The sequence below is a fragment of the Crinia signifera genome, chromosome 5 (genome assembly GCF_055691185.1).
Source record: "Crinia signifera chromosome 5, ASM5569118v1, whole genome shotgun sequence".
In the NCBI taxonomy this organism is placed as follows: Eukaryota; Metazoa; Chordata; class Amphibia; order Anura; family Myobatrachidae; genus Crinia; species Crinia signifera.
This window is the reverse complement of record NC_139221.1, coordinates 202009153-202029679: the sequence shown is the minus strand read 5'-3', so window position 1 is coordinate 202029679 and position 20527 is coordinate 202009153. Positions and strand designations below refer to the sequence as shown.

At 45.8% G+C, this 20527-nt stretch overlaps 2 protein-coding genes across 2 annotated transcripts in view; one reads left to right on the top strand and one right to left on the bottom strand.

Moving 5' to 3' along the window:
• Positions 1–3906: 3906 nt before the first annotated feature.
• LSM5 (LSM5 homolog, U6 small nuclear RNA and mRNA degradation associated) lies at positions 3907–12488 on the bottom strand. The gene is made up of 5 exons (XM_083188440.1): positions 12197–12488; positions 11993–12088; positions 9764–9791; positions 4728–4800; positions 3907–4195 (listed from the first exon to the last, which is right to left on the bottom strand). The coding sequence occupies exons 1-5, from the start codon at positions 12240–12242 to the stop codon at positions 4163–4165; spliced, it is 276 nt and encodes a 91-aa protein (XP_083044566.1). The 5' UTR covers positions 12243–12488; the 3' UTR covers positions 3907–4162.
• Positions 12489–18298: 5810 nt separating this feature from the next.
• AVL9 (AVL9 cell migration associated) overlaps positions 18299–20527 on the top strand; it is a 62682-nt gene continuing 60453 nt past the window's right edge. Inside the window, exon 1 of the mRNA XM_083188439.1 lies at positions 18299–18616. Within this exon, the coding sequence (XP_083044565.1) occupies positions 18521–18616 (96 nt within the window). The 5' untranslated portion in view covers positions 18299–18520. The remainder of the gene's footprint in view (positions 18617–20527) is intronic.

The window sequence follows — 20527 nt, the reverse complement described above, 5'->3', positions numbered from 1 at the left end:
AATAATACAATTTGTGAGTGCTGATCTGACTCCACTATAGCCAGGAGAGACAAGCTGGTATGATCCAAACATATGATGGGCTGATCCTTGAGCTGCAGATTTGTACACCTCCTGTTATTAACTATGATGTATGTAAGTATTTTTCATTAAAAATAAGAAATATCCTCACCTACTCCATCATTTTACATATCACTTATTTGATATGCATTTTAGAATGCAGATTAAGCTTTTCAATGCATTTATATATTGTAAACATAATAAATGGATGTAGAAGCATTCTGAAAAACACTACCACTATGCAAGTAAGACACCAAAGGCTATAGTAACACAAGAACCAAGGACTTATCATACAAAACCCAATCACAGGCTTAAGCACTATAATAAGGAACATAATAGAATGAAACCGTGCTTTTGAAATCGATAAACTATATTTTAATTGTTCACAACTATTTTAATTCCAAAAGCGCCATTTCATTCTATTATGTTTTTTTCTTCCTTAAAATATCAAGGGTTAAGTATCTCTTGTGAAACAGCTGCATATTGGAAAGGTTACAATATGTCACATTACATCAGCATCATATTTGAATAGTTTCAAACTAAAAATGAATTGTGTTTTACTGCAATGCTTTGCAGGTTATGTAGTGCATCTAATGGCTTTCCGTTGGTTCTTTTGTATAACATTGTACAACATGCTACATGTTGGAATGCCAATTTTATAGATCAATCAATACGAACTGATAAATCCGGATGGCTGGTGGTCAGAATGCCCCAACAGTGGCAGCCCAATGCTATAAATACCACCAGGGGTCCGGTAAGCAGGGGCGTAGGGAGGAAAGAACTCAAGCTCCAGAGCTCCTGCACCTCTAGTGTCAGTCAGGGGAATGCAGATAGCTCAGCTCTACCCAGAAGTCCTGATGCAGAGAACGCTAGTGCCTGCCTGCCAGCACTGGTCACGAGCATTTAAGCCAGGGGTGCAGTAGCGCACGCAGGGGGGGTTTCTGAGTACCCAGAAACCCCCCCCAGGAGTCTAAGGGCCCTAGGCGGAAAGCTGAGGGTCCCCTCTTTCCATGGGTACAAGAATTTTTTAAATCGGCCCTTGGAAACCGGAGATATCTGACTTCAAAGCAGCGGTCCCCATCCAAGCCTGTCAATTGCTGTTCCCAGTCAGATATTTCAGTTTCTGTCTGACTTAGAGTTTTCTGAGGGTATATTCCAAAAGCTGGGTCTCTCCCCCTTTGATGGACACTAGTAGCTTGTCTCTACTGTTCCCAGAACCAGAGATATCAGCCTTCCAGCAGCTGGTTACTGCTCCAGCTCCACACACCTGGTATGTAGTTTTATATACTCATTGGCAGATTGCTCTGCCTCCTGAACTCTGATCCCCTAGTCCCCAGTACCATTTGGTAGGTGGGATTCTCTAGTTTTTAATTCCATTAAAATCTTAGAAATCTATTTCTGAGAACTGCAGATATCTGCAGTCAAGCAAGATGTCCTCCCACCAGAAAATTATGAATAATAAGCCCACTCCACTATACACCCTTCCTCTGCATATTAAACATCCTCTACCACCCTGGAAGTTATGTATCAGGACCCCTTTATTCAGCCCAATGCCCCCCTCTCCCACCATCTGTGCAGTAAAGGGGTAATTGCAGGCCCTACATGCTGAGCGGTTGATATAATACCCCCTGCCACCCGGGGGACATCAAAGCTTCCCCCACCCCTACCGCTGGAGGATCGGTAGGGGCCCCAATACATTGCTATGCTCAGGGCTCTACTCTGCTGTTGACGCCCCTGTATGTATGTATGTATGTATGTATGTATATATATATATATATATATATATTTATTATTATTATTTATATACATTTGGTCTATCTATAATACTTTAACTGACCCGGCATATACTGGGTCACCTAAGTGTCCATCTCCGTGCTTTGCTCCGCCCCTCTGGAAACCCCCTTCTGAAAATCCTGCGTTTGCCACTGGGGTGGGGTACCTTTTTTGTGCCAAGGGCCCTTTGTATGGGGTAAAAATCCTTTGGGGGCCATATGTAAAAATTTCTCTTACAATTTGTCCTGCTGCAGCCGTCCCATGCTCCAGCGGCTGCCGATAAATATGACTGACAATCTCCAGCTGCTGTTGATTAAGAGGAATCTCGCGAGAACTACCAACCTCTCGCAAAAATTCCCCTGTACTTGACTCCCGGCAAAGCTGCCAGGCGGGTGGGAGGGCCACTCAGACCAGCTACGGGGGCCGCATACGGCCCCCGGGCCTGAGGTTCCCCACCCCTGATTTAAGCCATCTTGCAACATGCTTGTAACCCTCCTTGGCAACAAGTATGACCCCCCTCCACAAGAGTCGGGGAATGTAACAGAAAGTGCACATATTTTATGTCCACAGACAACTGATGATCTAGACTGGTGCTTTAGCCAAGTCTGGTTTAAACCATTACACCTCGGCAGATTGATGTATTGTATAGCCCCGTACACACGGGGGAGATATATTGCTCAGCCATCTATTGCTAGCAATATATTGCTCAGTTTCTCCTTTTCATCAGCGACCAGAGATGGTCGCTGATGAAAGGGAACCTCTGCCGGTGGTGCCGCAGAGGTAATCAGCTGGTCGCGATTAGAATGGGGCTGAAAACGGGAGCGCACACCCGGCGATTTATATTTCCAGCGATTTCAGCCCCTATCGCCCCTGTGTGTACACAGCTTATGGCTACATACTACACAGATCAGCACTATTAGTGATAGATCACAAGTGTATGGACATAATGGGTATTATAGGATCAACTGTAATTTAGTCAACCACAAAAGCTTGACAGTCACAAAGTCAACATACTGTAGACAAAAAGTCAAGATTAGGTTTTTTGTTTTAAGTTACTTTTTGTGTAAATTTGTAGATTTAAGCTGATAAAGCTGAATAGGTGTACCGCGTTCACTTGCCATGCTTCACACCTAGGCCCTTATTCAGATCTGATTGCAGTACAAATTTGTTCTCAAAATGGGCAAAACCATGTGCACTGCAGGTGGGGCAGATGTCACATATGCAGATAGTTACTTTTGGGTGGGGTGTGTTGAAAGTGAAATCTAAATTGCAGTGTAAATATAATGCAGCCAGTATTTACCCTGTACAGAAACAAAATAACTCACACAAATCTAACTGTCTATACATGTTACATTCTCCCCACCTGCAGTGCACATGGTTTTGCCCATTTTGAGAACAAATTTGTGCTGCGATCAGATTTGAATAAAGGTCAATATGTCTCAGGACACGTTAGTGTTCTCATTTGGATTCCATATAGATGACACAGTATGAAAGTTCAAAAGAAAAAAAAAAATGTGTCGAACTTTTAATGTGTTGAGCAGTGCCATGTCAACTTTTTGACCTATCTTTCAGATTTGTTCCTGGACATAAATACAAATCCTTACATAGAGTGTTCTGAAAGTAAATTTGATATTATTTATATCTGGTGAGGTGATAATTATTGGGGTTGAAGAGTGAATGAATTGAGGAGCACCCTCAGCAGATACATCTGGACTCCAATGAGGGGAGAGTATATAAGAGCTGTACTATATTCTGTAAATTATACACTGCATACTTCTGTACCTGGACTATTACACCTATTCGGATTAATGATATAACATACGGCACAAGCCCACACAGGACTATTACACGTATTCGGATTAATGATATACCATACAGCACAAGCCCACACAGGACTATTACGACAAACAGATAACCCTCTTGTGCTGTAAACTCATTTGCTAATGATCAACGCAGGCAGTACACTGATGAAAAAATACTAAATAAAAATGAAAAACCACCATCAACATATTCCGACTTGTGCAGTGTTTTTTCTTTTGCATAGTATTCTAACATCTGGTAAATAAATCGACAAACTAACAATAAACTACAGGGTTATTTTTTTCTCATAAAAAACAAACAAAATCATTACATTTAGAAAACAACTTTCAATACAGTCATTCTGTACATACAGAAAAAAAAATAACACTCCAGTATGAAGGAGGGGAACAAATATTTCAGTTTGTTCATTTTTAGCGCCTCAGGCTTCAACTCAATAATCTGAAGAATTTAGAGTCTTAAACAAAAATATAGAAAAGTAGATTCTGTGGATCGTTGTGGCTCCAAAGTGAATTTAAACTTCAGGACCTTCACCTCCAGGTACAAGCTATAGAGGAAAGAAAAAGGTGCAAACAGGAGGTTTAGTAATGAATGGATTTGTAATATTTTCTACATCTTCAAATAGCCCTGAATATCGGTTGAGGGTACAAAAGCTGTTCCATAGATGTATGCAATGTAGGCTAGCTGATATTTGCTCCATGATCACACCATAATTATTCTAAAGTGTATAGATATTAATAAGTGAACCTCCCTCTACAGCCTAAAGGCCCATACACACTGGGTGACTGAGCTGAAAGTCGCTCAAAACAACAGTGTGTATGCATCCTCCCCACTCCGTTGGCACTGGGCAGGGGGAAAGCCACTCAGTGTGTATGCACTGAGCGGCTTTCCCCCCAGCGATGAACGCGATCAATCACTGTCCATACACACTGGGCATAGTCGCCCAGTGTGTATGGACCTTAACACTAATCCTTCTCAAACAAGCAGATGTTGTAATGTTGCATTTGCAAATCAGTAAGTTGAGTGCTAAGAAAAATGGGAATATATATATATTTATTGAATAGTTTCTTGTATCTTACCATGGTTATGTTGTTTCCATTGAGCAGGATTTGATCTAGCTTTGTAATTCGCCTTCCCTCTGGTGTGATCTCACTAAAACGCATAAATGTTACAAATATAGTAACTAGTTTATAAAAATCACAAGCATTTTAATTGACTGAAAATTTTAGTCCGAACAAGACCTGAAAATATATTGTGAAATAGCAAATCAATCTAAAATGATAAGTGAGAAAATAGCACCTCCTAGGGTCATGTTTGCATAATTCCAATAAGTGCTTCTAAGCAAACCGAATAAGGTGTGCACACATTTCCAAGTATAATAGCGAGGCCTTACATGCATTCATCTGTCCATCATATATATATGAGAAACTGACTTTAGAACTGAATGGTATGCAACAAAATACTTAAATCCCAATATAACGGTGTACCAGCATATTCTTGATTTGTTGCCTTGCAAGTTATGGATCACATTATCCTATAGGGGTGTTTACATGGTGCGATTTGATTGGGATCAAGCTGAACGGCAAGCAAAAAGCATTTGATTTGGACTATATAGTACAGATCTCTACTATAAAGTCTTGCCCAGGGGCCGAAATACCGGCGGTGCAGCCGGTGCATTGCACAGGGCCCGCCGCAATGAAAGGGCCCACAACTGTGAACTTCATATTTGCCTATACTCTGCAGTCTCCCATTAATGATGTGCAAGTTCAGCTGCGACGGGGGGGGGGGGGGGGGTGGAGCTTGACTTTGGGACGCGCTCAGCAGGCTCCCACCTCATACCTGGAGCCGCCGCGGGAGAGGACAGCACCCAGCGGTGGGCATGGCCTCAGCCTGCTGCCGCTGAGCTGGGAGACCCGTTTGCCGCTGCCACGAACGATGTGCCCCGAGTGAAAGACCCAGCCACTGTGCTGTGCGAAGATCGTCGCTACAGCTGCGTGCTGTGCCTCACTGGGATGGTTGACCACGTCACAGCTGACAAGCTGTGATAGGTAGAATTACCATGTGCGCGCTGAATGTGGGAGAGCAGGGGGGGCTGTATCAAAACAGTGTGAGTGGGGGAGGTGGTGGGGATCTCCCACGGGGGACATCTCCCACAATTATTACTCTTCAGTATCCCACTATTCCTCCTCCCCTCTCTCCCACTATTCCTCCTTTCTCCCACTATTCCTCCTCTCCTCTCTCCCACTATTCCTTCTCTCTCCCAATATTTCTCCTCTCCTCTCCCGCTATTCCTTCTCTCTCACGCTGTTCCTCCTCTCCTCTCTCCCAATATTTCTCCTCTCTCCCAATATTTCTCCTCTTTCCCGCTGTTCCTCCTCTCCTGTCTCCCAATATTTCTCCTCTCTCCCAATATTTCTCCTCTCCTCTCTCCCACTGTTCCTCCTCTCCTCTCTCCCACTGTTCCTCCTCGCCTCTCTCCCGCTATGGCCAGTATTCAATGCCTCTGATTCACCATATTTTCTGGCGAATCAGGCAATTCGCCGGGTTTACAGCAAATTTTCTCACAGAAAAAACAATTCGCCCTATTCAATGGACACAATTCGCTGCAAATGAAGAGCGAATGTCTGGCGATTTGCCGTTTGTGATTCTCCGCGATTCGCCAGTGGTTTTCAATGGGGTTTTTAGTGGAATTCGCCGAGAGTGAAAATGCTGAAAGTGGAGGACTGCTTTCTCCAGTGATTTTCCCCCGGATTCTCCATTTTACATTCGTCATCTTTTTTAGGCGAACTGGAATGTGATCTTTGAAAATAAAGTGTTTTTTATTTTGGTGTAAAAAAATCTGATTTTTTTTCTGTGAAGGGGCATGCTATTTTTATTCATGTCCTTGCAGCACATATATATATTTTAATTTTTTATTTTTTTTTACACATTCACCAGCAGGGGGCCGAGCCGGGAGCCGCTCATTAATATTCATATATTCACTGCACACTGATCCCAATCATTACATATGCACGATCGGGACCAGTGTAGCGGCTCCCTAACACAGCCCCCTGCCAGCTCTAGGGGGCTCTCCCTGTGTCCCCGACAGCCCTCCTTCACCTCCACAGTATCCGGCGCAGGCAGGGAGGCTTCCATCTCCCTGCCTGCAGCCATCCTCCGGCTCCCTGCGGCATTCGCCGGGGGGGTGTGTGTGGGTTAAAATTCGCCGCCAGGGGCAGCAAGCCCCTGAGGTGTTGAATAGGGGGTGAGGGAGGGCTGCAGCCCTCCGGAAGCCGGCGATTGTGCAGCGATTCCAAAACAGGATTCGCTGCACAAGGGGAATTAAAGTATTGAATACCTGCCTATTCCTCCTCTCTCCCACTGTTCCTCCTCTTTTCTGCTCTCCTCTTTCCCACTATTCCTTTTACCAATATTCCTCCTTCTCTCCCACCTTTACGATAATATCGTGGCTACATCTATACTCCCGACCTGGCCACACCAGCAACCATGCTCCCCAATCACAGTGCCCTCCTGTCATTTTTTTTTTATATCTGCCTCTGCATTAAAGTACATTAGCCAGCTAGTCACTACAGACCCATAACTAAGGATCGGGCAGTTCAGGATGTAGGAGGGGAAGCCATAGTTAGGGGACAGTTTCTGCAGGACCAGGCATGCCGTCTTCCCACCTAACGCGATTAATCCCTACCATTCTGAGGACTAGACCCATCCCAGGTCTGCCCAGCTGTCAAATGCTTTGTTACAGGGGAATGGAGATCTGGGCAAAGTCAGTGGAGAAATGGTGTGTTATTACATTTACATTAACAGAATTGGTTCAGCAGGCAGAAGCTGGGCTGATAGAAGATGTGGGCTACGGCAGGGGCACTGCATTCTGCAGATTTTGGCAGTGTAGTGATGTATTGCAGCAACTTGTGGTGATGTTGTGTAGTTACTGTATGTATTGCGGTGATGTGTAGTTATGTATTGTGGTGATCTTGTGTAGTTACGTATTGCTGCATATTTTGGTGATGTTGTGTAACGATATATGCAGCATTTATAGGGATGTAGTGTAGTGATGTGGGGAACATGTTGCTGTGGAGGGGCATGTTAGTGAGACAGTGGGGCCATTTGGGGCACACAGGGGGTCATGTGAGGAAGACGCTGTTAGGTGAGCACAGCCATGGGCACTCACTGAAATAACATACTAACCACCTTGTTTTTCTTTAGTGGGGGCCCAAAGCATATGCTTGCACCTGGGCCTACCAGTTGCTAGTTCCGCCACTGGTCTTGCCTGCAGCGTCCAATTTTTCTATTCGATTTCGATGCAGCGCATCAGGATCGAATCAGCATCAAATGTGGCTGAAAATCATTCATGTACATTTGAATGCAAGTCCCAGATTTACACAACTGCCTATTGATGTTGGGGTTAAAAGGGGTGATGTTTTTTAGAAAAAAAGAACAGGGAAAGAAGACCTTTGTCTAGGGCACGACTTGTATTCATACACATTCAAGTTGTGCACCAGAAGAGAGAGAAAAAACACAACAAAAACTATTTTCTTTCCCTTTTTGTACAGTTTACCAAGACTCTTGGGAGCACCACCAACACATTTAGATAAAGGGAAAAAGTTGCCGGTTATAATTCACGTAAGTTGGATATTTATCACTTATTCAAATCATTAAGGCATAGCACTATGAGGAATAAAAAATCCCAAGACTCCCCAACAATGTTTTTTAGACCAGGTTGGAAAATAAAATGTATGCAAATTTTGACAAAATCAAGTGGATCGTGAGTAAATTTGCTGTTCCACTTTTCAGCCATGACAGCGGAAAAAAAATCAGCACTTTAATTGAATAGGTTGAATGTAAATTTCAGCCTAAAAACAGTGAAAAGTGCAGTTTTTTCCACTGACTAAAAACCCAGCACAGAATTGAATACCCCCTTAAAGTATCTACCAAATGTATAACCTTATTGTGTGCTAAAATTATGCTTTAGATCAGGCATGTCCAACCTGCGGCCCTCCAGATGTTGTAAAACTACACATCCCAGAAGGTCTTGCCACAGTTTTGATATTAGGGAATGCTAAAACTATGGCAAGGCATGCTGGGATGTGTAGTTTCACAACAGCTGGAGGGCCGCAGGTTGGGCATGCCTGCTTTAGATCATAATATGTAGCTGATCCAACACCTAAAACATATTCCAGGGTGCTTGTCTACAGATCTTCATGGGTGAACTTTCACAAATTTTGTGGAGACTTCCTAACTACTAAATCTTATATCTATGGTCTTTAAAACAAACTTTTGGTGCTACTGGAAATGTTCCTATGGTGGAGCAGCGCCTCCAGCGGCGTCATTAACCTGTGACACCTGTTTCGGCAGCAGGTATCAATAAGGATGCCAAATGCATGCGCTGGAAAAAAGGGGTTGTGGCCTCACTGAAGGAGGCATGGCTTCACATCCTCACCACTGTTTCTGGCACTTCAAGGGGTCCCCTAGGTGTGGGCTTCTCCGGTGACTCTCGGCTGCAGTGATGGTTCCTACACTATGACAGGAGCCAGGTGCTACAGGTAATGTTACAGTGCAGCACTCTGCCTGTCCTGTGTGAATGGGGTATTACTGAGCAGGAGTCAGCATTTTGGTGTCAGCACTCGGTGGGTGACACCTGGGGGTGGTTCCCACTGCAGTAGTGATGCCACTGAGCACACCTAATAAAAGCACATTTACTGGTAAAAAATAATATTTAAAATAATCACCTGCATTATATTCAGTTAACGTAGAAAAGATAGAAGTGTTAGTTTAAAATGTTTGAGGCAGCACGGACGGTGTAATGGTTAGCATTACTGCCTCACAGTGCTGAGGTCATGGGTTAGATTCCCACCATGGCCCTAACTGTGCTGAGTTTGTATGTTCTCCCTGTGCTTGCGTGGGTTTCCTCTCACAATCCAAAAATATACTGGTAAGTTATTTGGCTTCCAAAAAAACGAACCCTACAATGTCTGTGTGCCTGTACATGTGGTAGGGAACAGATTGTAAGCTCCACTGTGGCAGGGATCGATATAAATGTTCAACTATTCTCTGTAAAGCGCTGCGGAATAGGTGTCTGCTATATAAATAACAGAGAATAAATAATAAATGTACTTACAATTCTGTGACATCTTCCAGTACCATATCTATACGGTAATGTAAAGGATAAAACAAGAAATACTTTTTTTGGCAAAAGAAAAAACAAAAGCAATTATGTAGTGCAGCACTTACACACTAAAATATTATTAGAGATTTTTTTATTTCTTGGATACCAATCCTTATAATTCTTTTCTAGCCAGTGATACAAAAAATTTGCTTTTAGAGATCACCCCAAACCCAATGTATTCCTGCTGTCTGGAAAGGCATTTAAGACTGTACACAAAAAAAAAAAAAAAAAGGGAAAGCGGGAAATGGTCAGTGGTTTCCAAACTAAAATGTGGTGGTGGCATGGTTATGCTTCTGCCGGGCCACATATTTTATGATTAGCAGCCATGAGCACATTGATCATAAAAAGTTTATTTAGTACTGGGCCACCAATTCGTGGAACACCTGCAAGTGCCCCAGTTTGGAAACCACGGCTTTATGTTAATAACTAAAACTGAATGGAATGGATAACCTTTCCCAACGTTCATTTTGGCTTATTATAACTTTGCTTTGTTTCTTTTTAAAATAATGGCATAGTTCAAACTAGAACAAACTTAAATCAATAATGAATCTTAAAAATATCAAAGTATTAATTTGGTTATACTTAGAGAATACTTCTTGTGATCTAGGTGTGCATCCATCCAAGACTTAACTATCAAAATGTGGTTAAACTAGATTCAAGATGCCTCTAGTCAGGATATATTGAAACATGATTTACAGTCAAAGTTTTATTCCTAAAATGTAAAGATCAGTGTCACTCAGCAGTGGCTTATGGGTATCCCCTGAATGTGAACATGAAGGATCCAAATCAGCATGAAAGGTGCAATGTCCCATTGCAGTTTAACCCCATTAATATACACTGAATACTTACCCTTCAGGTCTGAATATAGCAAATAGCCTTAAAGAGCGGCCGCGAGTTCATCACGCAGAATAGGATTGACCCCCGAAGAGACAGATTAAATTAAGCATGTGGTTCCATCTGTATGGGTGTGGTATGAGCAGCAGACAGGTGCGATTCAGACAATCATGAGACAGACCTCGGAATCCCGACTGCCAGCAAATGGCATGCGATGCGATTTTTAATTGTACAAGCACCCTGATGGGTGCTTACAATGTTAAATGCACACCCATTGTCAACGCCACCCCCACTATCAACGCCAACCCGATTCATAGCGAGTGCAGCGAGCCCGCGAGGGGCGGCGGCACGCGTCCTCCGACCTTTTCATACCCCCACTATCCACGTCGGCATGAAGTTGATCTTAGATAGTGTGGCAATCGCAGCGAGCCACCGAGCTCCGCGAGGGGATGCGGAATACATGTAAAGTACTCCGTGTCCGCTCGCCACGCTTCGGGCTCAGTGGCTCGCCACACTATCTAATATCAACTCCACGCCGACGTGGAAAGTGAGGATAGTATGAAAAGGTCAGAGGATGCGTACCACCGTCCCTCGCGGGCTCGCCACGCTTTGGGTTGGCGTTGATAGTGGCGGTGGCGCTGATAGTGGGGGTGCATTTAACATTGTAAGCACCCATTAGGGTGCTTGTACAATTAAAAATCGGATTGCATCATATGGCGCTATATTGCATGCGATTGTTTAAGATGCACTTCAATCAAAATCGGGGGTGCCGTGCTAGGAAACAAGTACCAACATCGTTTTGCTATTCCAAGTGCCGGGACACAGCACATAGCCCCGCCCCATATTTTGATTGGACCACAGGCCAATCAAATACAATGGATGACGATCGATATGTAAAAATATTGATGGTCATCCATTGCATAGTTAAGCGCTATCGATGGCCAGTTGCAGAATTGCCATCGATGGCCATCCCTAGTAATCTATGATTAACATCACCCCTTTGGGTGCTAGGTAATTGATAAGAATGCATCACCTGTGGTGAAACCTTTCTTATCAATTACCTAGCTCCTCACAGGTGAGGTTAATCCTACATTACCAGTGAAGTCCAGGAACAGAGCATTTTCTCCCTAAAGGAGAGGGTCAGGTAGGCAACCATGAAATAAAAAACGCTGTAAGAGCATCAAACAACTTCAGCCATCACATGTCGTCACATCCGGGTCCTTTCAGTGAAGGGGAAACTAGTCACAACCCACACACACTACTACATATTATAACTTATATAATGCTCCTGCCACTACACAGGATGTGTGAGAGGGAGAGAGACATACACTTAATTGGAAAGGATACTAACAAAGTCATCAAACCCCAGCAGGGTGCCGACGATCTCCTTATCACTCTTCATCACAATGTGGATGCGGGAACCTATACATTTATCCACCAGCTCTGCGGGAAGACAAAGCACACACGTCAGTTAGCCTGGGACAGAAACGACATGCATACAATACGCCGCTAAGTGCAGCATAGCGGTGCCGGTGACTACAAGACACGTACCGAGCGGGAGCAACTGAGAGGGGTTAGTGGTTACGTTGGCCGCCATATCAAGTGAGTGACACCTCCAAGTCCCACGCTGCCGCTGATACTGTGTATAACTGCCCGCCGGTGGCGCCTCTTGGAGCCTCGACTAATCAACTGCCGATCCGGCCTCACTTGCAGCAACACAAAAGTTGCACACCATCAGACTGTATTAATCGAATGGCAGATCGTGCCTGACGGGGTATGGGCGGAGGCTGCTTCTCTCTGTTACTACATACACACTGGTGCTGCTGCTATTTTGTGTTGTTATGGTAGAGACTTGTTCCCATGCAGTATAGGTTACAGGAAGTGACGTTCAGTGAGGGCGGAAGTTGTTAGATGCCCTCACAACGTTTTTAAATTTATGTGTAATTCATGTAGGTGTCGTTTATTTTGTTTTATTTTTGCAGCATTGTACCCTCGCGGGCTCGCTTCGCTCGCCACAGATTTATATTCCCCCTCCAGGTATACGTGGACCCAGGGCATGATGGGAAAATTACCTAAACTGCATGGGATCTAGACACTACCGTGTTTTTGTTATGTAGTAGTAGTTAACGCAGGCGGCAGAGTCGAATAACAGCAAACAGCGCACCCCCCCCCCAGGGCACGTTGCAGCACAGCCAGTGGAACAGACACGTTTGCTAAATGCAGTTTAAGTTATAGCATATATATCAATTATAGGCATACCATACTTTAATCTGGGATGATCATGGTTAACACAGGTTCTGTGGCTTTAAAACCAGGTGAAATAAATGCTTGAAGTAACCAGCCACAAAACCTGTATAAATCATTAATTTCCTGCTCATAGAAAAGTACATAACAACTTTTGATATGCACACCATTCGGGACAAATGAACACGCACAAAAAATAAGGGGATATGGACTTGTTTTTGTCATGCAGTGGTACTATTGTCCAACACTCCGGGATCTGCTGTACAGCCCCCAATCTCCCTCAGAGCTGGCCCAGTTGGTGTGGATGATGGGCGCAATATACACTAAACATCGGCACACCCCTTTCCTAGTTTTGGGGTGTCCTATGGCTTGTGACCACATTGTTTAACAGAAATTATAGGGGCTCTGCACTCACTAAATTAACAGATATATATAATAAATAGTGGAGATTTGGTTCATGAATTGATCAATGTATTTAAGCCAGCAGCCCGCTTCATGGGACCCCACTTTTCTGCAGGTCCTAAAGGTCCATACACACTGGGCAACTATGCCCAGCGATGATTAAAATCATCGCTGCGGGGAAAGCCGCTCAGTGCATACACACTAAGCGGCTTTCCCTCTGCCCGGCACCGACGGAGGGGGGAGGACAGCATTGCATAGCGAAGCGCTATGCAAATCTGTCCTGAAAGCCGCTCATCTGCTGGTATAACCAGCAGATGAACGACTTTCCCGGCGATGCTGTGGGAGCGCGCAGCAGCGCTTATCGCCGGGCCATACACACTGACTTTCAGCTCAAAGTCGCCCAGTGTGTATGGGCCTTAACAGTATTGCTCAAAATGGCTACAATACACATAGCTATCACATTAATGTTAGATTCCTGACATGTTATCTGGTCTAAAGCTCACAGCAGACTATGATTTTGAAGGTGAGCAGTTACCAACACACTGGTCACTAATCATCTAGGGAAATAGTTAACATAAGCTATGCAATATAGGTTAAACCAGGATGCATGAGAGAATGCATCATAACGCCCAACATTACCCTCTCCAGGAGGGACACAATGCTCTGTTTCTGGATTTTCCTCTGAATGTGCGATTGCCATCACCTGTGCCGAACAGGGTAATTGATAAGAAAGGTGCTTCAACACAGGTGATGGCAGTTATTCAATCAGAGGGAAGTCCAGAAACAGAGCATTGTGTCCCTCCTGGAGAGGGTAATGTTGGGAGGTATGACCATTGATCAATTCATGAACCAAATCTCTACTATTTATTAATATCAGTTAATTTAGTGAGTGCAGAGCCCCTACAATTTATGTTTAAACAATGTGGTCACAAGCCATAGGGCACCCCAAAACTAGGAAAGGTGAGTGTCGATGTTTAGTGTATATTGTTTATTAGATTCATTTTTTAAATAGTCTTATTGTAGTCACATTCTCTCATGCACCCTGTTTTAACCTATATTGCATAGCTTCAGAGGCGTAACTAATAATTGTGCGCCCCCCTGCCGAAAGTGCAGGCCCCCCCCCCCTAAAAAAAAACAAAAAAAAAACCAAGCAGCGGGGAGCCGTGGCGCGCGGGGGGGGGGGGGGGGATTGCGGGGGGAGAGCGTGTGTGTGTGTATGTGTGTGTTTGTGTGCGTGTGTGTTTTACCTTGGCCCGCATCCGTCCGCGCCGGGTCCCGGCTACTGCTGCTAACGAAAGTGACACTTGGAAAATGGGTGCCCCCATACAGCAGACGAAAAACTGTCTGCGGTATGGGGGCAGCCATTTTCCAAGTGTCACTTTTTGTATCAGTGAGAGCAGCGCTGCGGCAATAGCCGGGAGAGCTGGGATCCGGACGGTGCACACTGGCAGCCAGACAGTGACTGTCGTCCCGCAGCCCCCCCGGCGCCCACATACCCTCAGCGCCTCCCCGCCACGGCGGGGGCTGCGGGACGATAGTTACGCCAGTGCATAGCTTATGTTAACTATTTCCCTAGATGATTAGTGACAGGTGTGTTGGTAACTGCTCACCTTTAAAAGCACAGTCTGCTGTGAGCTTTAAGGCCCATAAACACTGGGCGACTTTGAGCTGAAAGCCCCTCAAAACAGCCTGTTTGAGCGGCTTTCAGCTCAAAGCCACCCAGTGTGTATGTCCCAGCGAGTGCTGCTGCGCGCTCCCGCATCATCGCCGGGAATGTGTGTGTGTGTGTATATATATATATATATATATATATAATACACACAATGATGTTTCCCTAGAGTGGCACTGTGTACTCCTTGTGGCTCTGTTAAAATAAAAGTAAGTATTAAACAGCACTAATTTTAGAACAAATAGTTAGACCAAAAACATCAAGAAAGGCCAAAACGGTACAGTCCGGACCAGCTCCATGCAGCAAACTCTGCCCCTCGGAAACTTTACCATTTGTCCCTATCTGACCTCTCCTTGAGGGAGAAAATGCTCTGTTCCTGGACCATCCTGGTCATGTACGATTGTCATCACCTGTGTTGAACAGGTTAATTGATAAGGAAGATGTTTCACCACAGGTGATGGCAATCGTACATTACCAGGGAAGTCCTGAAATTCTCCCTCATGGAGAAGGTCAGGTAGGCATTGACAAGCATGCCCCAACGGGTGTGGATCAGTTGGTCTCCAGCAAGTTGTTAGACAGTCATTAGGTGGACATGGGTTAGATCGACAGGGTCATTAGGTCGACAGTCAAAAGGTCGATGTGTTTGTTTGGTACTTGTTTCCTAGCACGGCCACAACGATCATAATCGCGGTCATCGGGGGTAAAATCGGGGCCATCGCGGGCATCGCGGCCGCTAAAAAATCGGGTGCGATGGGCCAGACGCGATGCCCGCGATTTCCCCATAGAGAACAATGTTAAATGGCTCAATTTACCCACGATGACCACGATTTCCCATAGGAAACAATGTGAAATGGCTCAATTTACCCAAATTATCATAGGGAACAATGGTAAATGGGCCAAAAACACCCCTGAACATAAAAATGTCCCCCCAAAAGTACTATACGCCACCCCGCGATCAACATGAACCCGAAGCGTGGCGAGCGCAGCGAGCCCGCGAGGGTCGGCGGTACGCGTCCTCCGACCTTTTCATGCCCTACTATCCACGTCGGCGTGGAGTTGAGAATAAAATAGTGTGGCGAGCACAGCGAGCCACCGAGCCCGAAGCGTGGCGACGCGGACACCTGGGAAGGTATCCGCGTCCCCTCGCCATGCTTCGGGCTCGGTGGCTCGCTGCGCTCGCCACACTATTCTATTCTCAACTCCACGCCGACGTGGATAGTAGGGCATGAAAAGGTCGGAGGACGCGTACCGCTGCGCTCGCCACGCTTCGGGTTCACGTTGATGGCGGGGTGGCGTCAACTACTTTTGGGGGGACATTCCACTGCTCTGTGGGTTTTTTTGGGGTTTCTGGCCCATTTACCATTCTTCCCTATGCTGATTTGGGTAAATTGATCCATTTAACATTGTTTCCTATGGGAAATCGTGGTCATCGCGGGTAAATTGAGGCATTTAACATTGTTCCCTATGGGGAAATCGTGGGCATCGCGTCTGGACCATTTAAGCATTTTTAGGTGCACACGACGCGACCGACCCGATTTTTCACTGTTTTCAATGGAAAAATCGGGGGCATCGCGTCGGTCGCGTCGCAGGCCACTAAAAATTACCCCCGATGGCCGCGATTGTGGCCAAGCTAGGAAACAAGTACCGTTTGTTTTTTACTCAAATGTCAACATGGACACAGGTTAAAGGGCACCACGTGCCCTCGCATGGCTCCCCATTTATTAATCATTAACAATTACTTATATAGCGCATACATATTCCGCAGCGGTTTACAGAGTATAGTTGAACATTTACATCAGTCCCTGCCCCAGTGAAGCTTACAATCTATGTACATGCACACACAGACATTCTAGGGTTAATTTGTTGGGAGCCAATTAACCTACAGTTATATTTTTGGATTGTGGGAGGAAACCAGAGTACCTGGAGGAAACCCACGCAAGTACGGGGAGAATATACAAACTCCGCACAGTTAGAGCCATGGTGGGAATTGAACCCATGACCTCAGCACTGTGAGGCAGTAATGCTAACCATTACACCATCCGTACTGCCCCATGCTTCGGGCTGGGCAAAAAAATCTGAGTGGATGGTAGGGCATGAAATACCACCTGTCGGAACATGTCAGCTCAAAAAACAGTGAAAAACCCCATGACGACCTTTTGACTGTCGACCTAGACACATGTCAACCTAATGACTGTCTAACAACTTGCTGGTAACCCAATGCCCGTATCTCGCTCCATCTGTGTGGTGTCCCTTTTGGGGAAAAGGGTCCGGGTGATGACTATGCAGGGAGGCTGTAAACCTCTCAGTCTACACGACATACGAACGCGTCCACTTAGAGCTCCACATACCTCCCAACATGACCCATTCCAGGAGGGACAAGATGCTCTGTTTCTGGACATCCTTGTTAGTGGCAGTTGCAGGGCTGCAGCACAGTCCCAGTTTTCAGGGAAATTCCAGCGTCCCTCCCGCGGCCGGCAGTGTCCCGCAGCGAGGGGGGGGGGGCTGTTGGGAGTCCCCCCTGTCGGCTGGTGAGCAGCGGTGAATAAACGCTGTGCGCTGGGGGCATGGCTAGAGGCTCACAGAGCCTATGGGTCATGCCCCCATAGTGGCAAAATTGGGGCGTGGGTGAGCCGTGAGTACAAAACACGCCCCTGATATTAGGCCACACCCCCTGCGGCGCACAGTCCCCCGTCCCTCCTCCGGCTCCCAAGAAGGGAGGTATGTACCTGTCATTTTTCAAACCAAGCCTGTAACTTCAGTTCAGAGCTGTTTAGCTGGTGAAAAACCAGACACTTTATCACTTCACCAAGCTTAATAAATCTGCCCCTTTGTCCCTCCTGCAGTGGGTCATGTTTGGAGGTATGGCTCCAGAATATAAATTTATCTAGCTATTTATATAGATATACACACACATACCTACCTCCCAACATGACCCTCTCCAGGAGGGACACAATGCTCTGCTCCTGGACCTGATTACCCTCATCTGTGTTGAACAGATAAATTGCTAAGAAAGGTGCTTCAACACAGGTGATGGCAATTATAAATTAAGAGGGAAGTCCAGAAGCAGAGCAATGTGTCCCTCCTGGAGAGGGTCGTGTTGGGAGGTATGGTCACACAGCTTTATCTACCATATCGAAACTAGGACCCACCCACTCTATTAAACACAGGCCAGCAGCATGATAGGATGCTAAACCGCCATGACAGTACACAGTAACTCGTCACTCGGCTCGGGGCAGTGGGTGGCTGCTAGCGCTGCTAGTAGTGCTTGGTCAAGGGGCGCGTGCGTGGCGACGACACCAGCTGTCAATGTCACGTGATGGGCCCGCGGCACGCAGGGGGAGGGAGGGAGACCGGTGACAGCAAGTTGGGCGGAGGGAGAGGCGGGCACCGGCCGCAGAGTAACACACAGCATCACCGCAGCCAGTGACTGTGTGAGAGCTGCAGGTGGAGAAGCGACGCACCGTAGCCCCGGAGACTGCCCGCTCACACCCATCTTCACGCCGCCTGACAGGAGGGCTCCCCCTGCTGGCTGTGGCAGAACAGGCTGTGCCTCCTCACATATGGATGTCCAGGCTGGCCAGGAGAGCCCCGGGGGGAAAGGGGGGCCGGTGCTGCACATAGTGGTGGTGGGCTTTCACCACAAGAAGGGCTGTCAGGTGAGACGTGTGTTATTCCCCGTGACACCTGCATGCCCTGCCCCAGACACAGCCCCATCGTTCCCTGTCTCCTGTGTGCCTCACCTCCTACTACCACACTAGCCAGGCCTGCCTGCTGCTGTGTATGTGTGGTATATAGGGCACTTCCCTCTTACCTGTATCTCATCTATTCCGCCATCACGCTATACTGCTGTCATTCGCCCTTACTTTACTCTGCGCTGTCAGTATAATCTATTAAATAAGTTATTTTGTTGTGCGTGTTGCTCTGACTTAACTTGTGTATTTCCTGTACATCCGAGCCCTTGGTACTATGAAAATTTATATACAATTCTAGCCCTTGCCATAAGTTCTCCTACCTGACGCATGCATGAGGTTTGGCAGGTTACCTGGCATCCAGCATGTGCCCACTACACTCCTTTTCAGGGTTTTACGGGTGCACTGCAGGCTGCATTCCTGAAGCAGGTAACCTGGAGGAAGGAAAGTGTCACATGCTCCACTGTGGACATTTTTATTTTCTAAATATTATGGACTTACTAGTGCTATATAAACAAGCTGTTCATAAACAAAGAGTATATCTTTCATCAATAACCATTTCAGACCTAAAACCCCATCTTAAACCCGGCTTGGAGCTGGGATACTAAACAGACTGAAACTGGGGCATATGCCTTTTCGTGCATTGGTGATGACATAGGTTCCTCCTGGGTTGTCACCCTTTTCATCGAACCTGGGTCTTCTGACTTACAGTGGGCGCTTGGAGATGATGTAAGCTCCAAGTGCTACTGTCCCAAGTCAATCTGCTCCTTTTAGGCATGGCCTGTGTCCTCTTTCAGACCGGAGCTAGGGCACTGACCCAGGTTGCTAGTCTCAGGAATAATCCATTGACTTTGTTGCACAGCCGAAGCAACATGTCTGTGAAGACATATGCCAACAGACCAGAAATATATTGGTCATTCAGTTTAACAGCCAATTAATTGAGCAGGGTGTAAGCATCGGAACAGTTCATGTAGTGGAGAGCAGCCAATCCCGACAGCGATTTGGCCCAAAATGTTGTGATTTTAATCCCGGATTGGTGTTTCCATTTCTGGTATTTTGGGATTAGACACACACTCAGACACTGCCCGGCTTCTCCCGGCTCTGTGCAGCATGACTTGGTCTGAGGTCACGCTGCGCAGGTTGCACGGCTGAACCGCCCTCCTTACTCTCACCACCCGCACGTAAGTAAATATGTGTGGCCTCTGGCACATGTTTTATTTTTTATTTTCTATTAAGGATGCCAATCCGGGGATTGAAAAAAATGCCCTGGGATTGGCATCCCTAACTTCAGGTTTTATTGATATCATTGCTTGAGCACAGGTGACTTAATTAGTATTTCAGTTATTTTAATTTAACCATCTGTGTTGAAGCCTGGATATCACTTAAACTGGCACTGGTATACTTTATTTGCACATGCAGCTATAACCCTGGTTTTTGCACATGAACATGCGGCACATCAACCCTGGGATTTCTGCATGTGTGATAGAAAACTACCTGGGTCTCTAATACTCCATAAGTTTTTCAAGGGGTTTATTTTTTTGTGTCAATGTCGACACCTAAGTACATGCACCCCTAATTAGTGTACCGCGTTTTCTCACATGGCTCACTTCGCTTGCCATGCTTCATTCCTAATCGGATTCCACATGGGTGGTAAAGTATGAAAAAGGTCAAAAGAAAATCCCCCAAAACTTATGTCAACCTTTTCATGTGTTGACCAAAGCTATGTTGACCCTGCATTGATAGTTTCACCATGTCGACACTATACATGGATACCATAATAACACTTAACTCGTGATTGCAACATGTTCAAAGTATGTCCAGAAAGAGATACTGTATACTCTCTCTTTTTACCCTGCAATTAAAAAGAACCGCAATATT

Bases quoted from the DNA above. Each gene is read 5' to 3' on its own strand.
- LSM5 (XM_083188440.1), bottom strand. From the start codon at position 12,242: ATGGCGGCCAACGTAACCACTAACCCCTCTCAGTTGCTCCCGCTCG. The intron at 4,801-9,763 runs GTAAGTACATTT...TATGCGTTTTAG, and splicing joins CTGGAAGATGTCACAGAATT to TGAGATCACACCAGAGGGAA. The intron at 4,196-4,727 runs GTAAGATACAAG...TTTCCTCTATAG, and splicing joins ATGGAAACAACATAACCATG to CTTGTACCTGGAGGTGAAGG.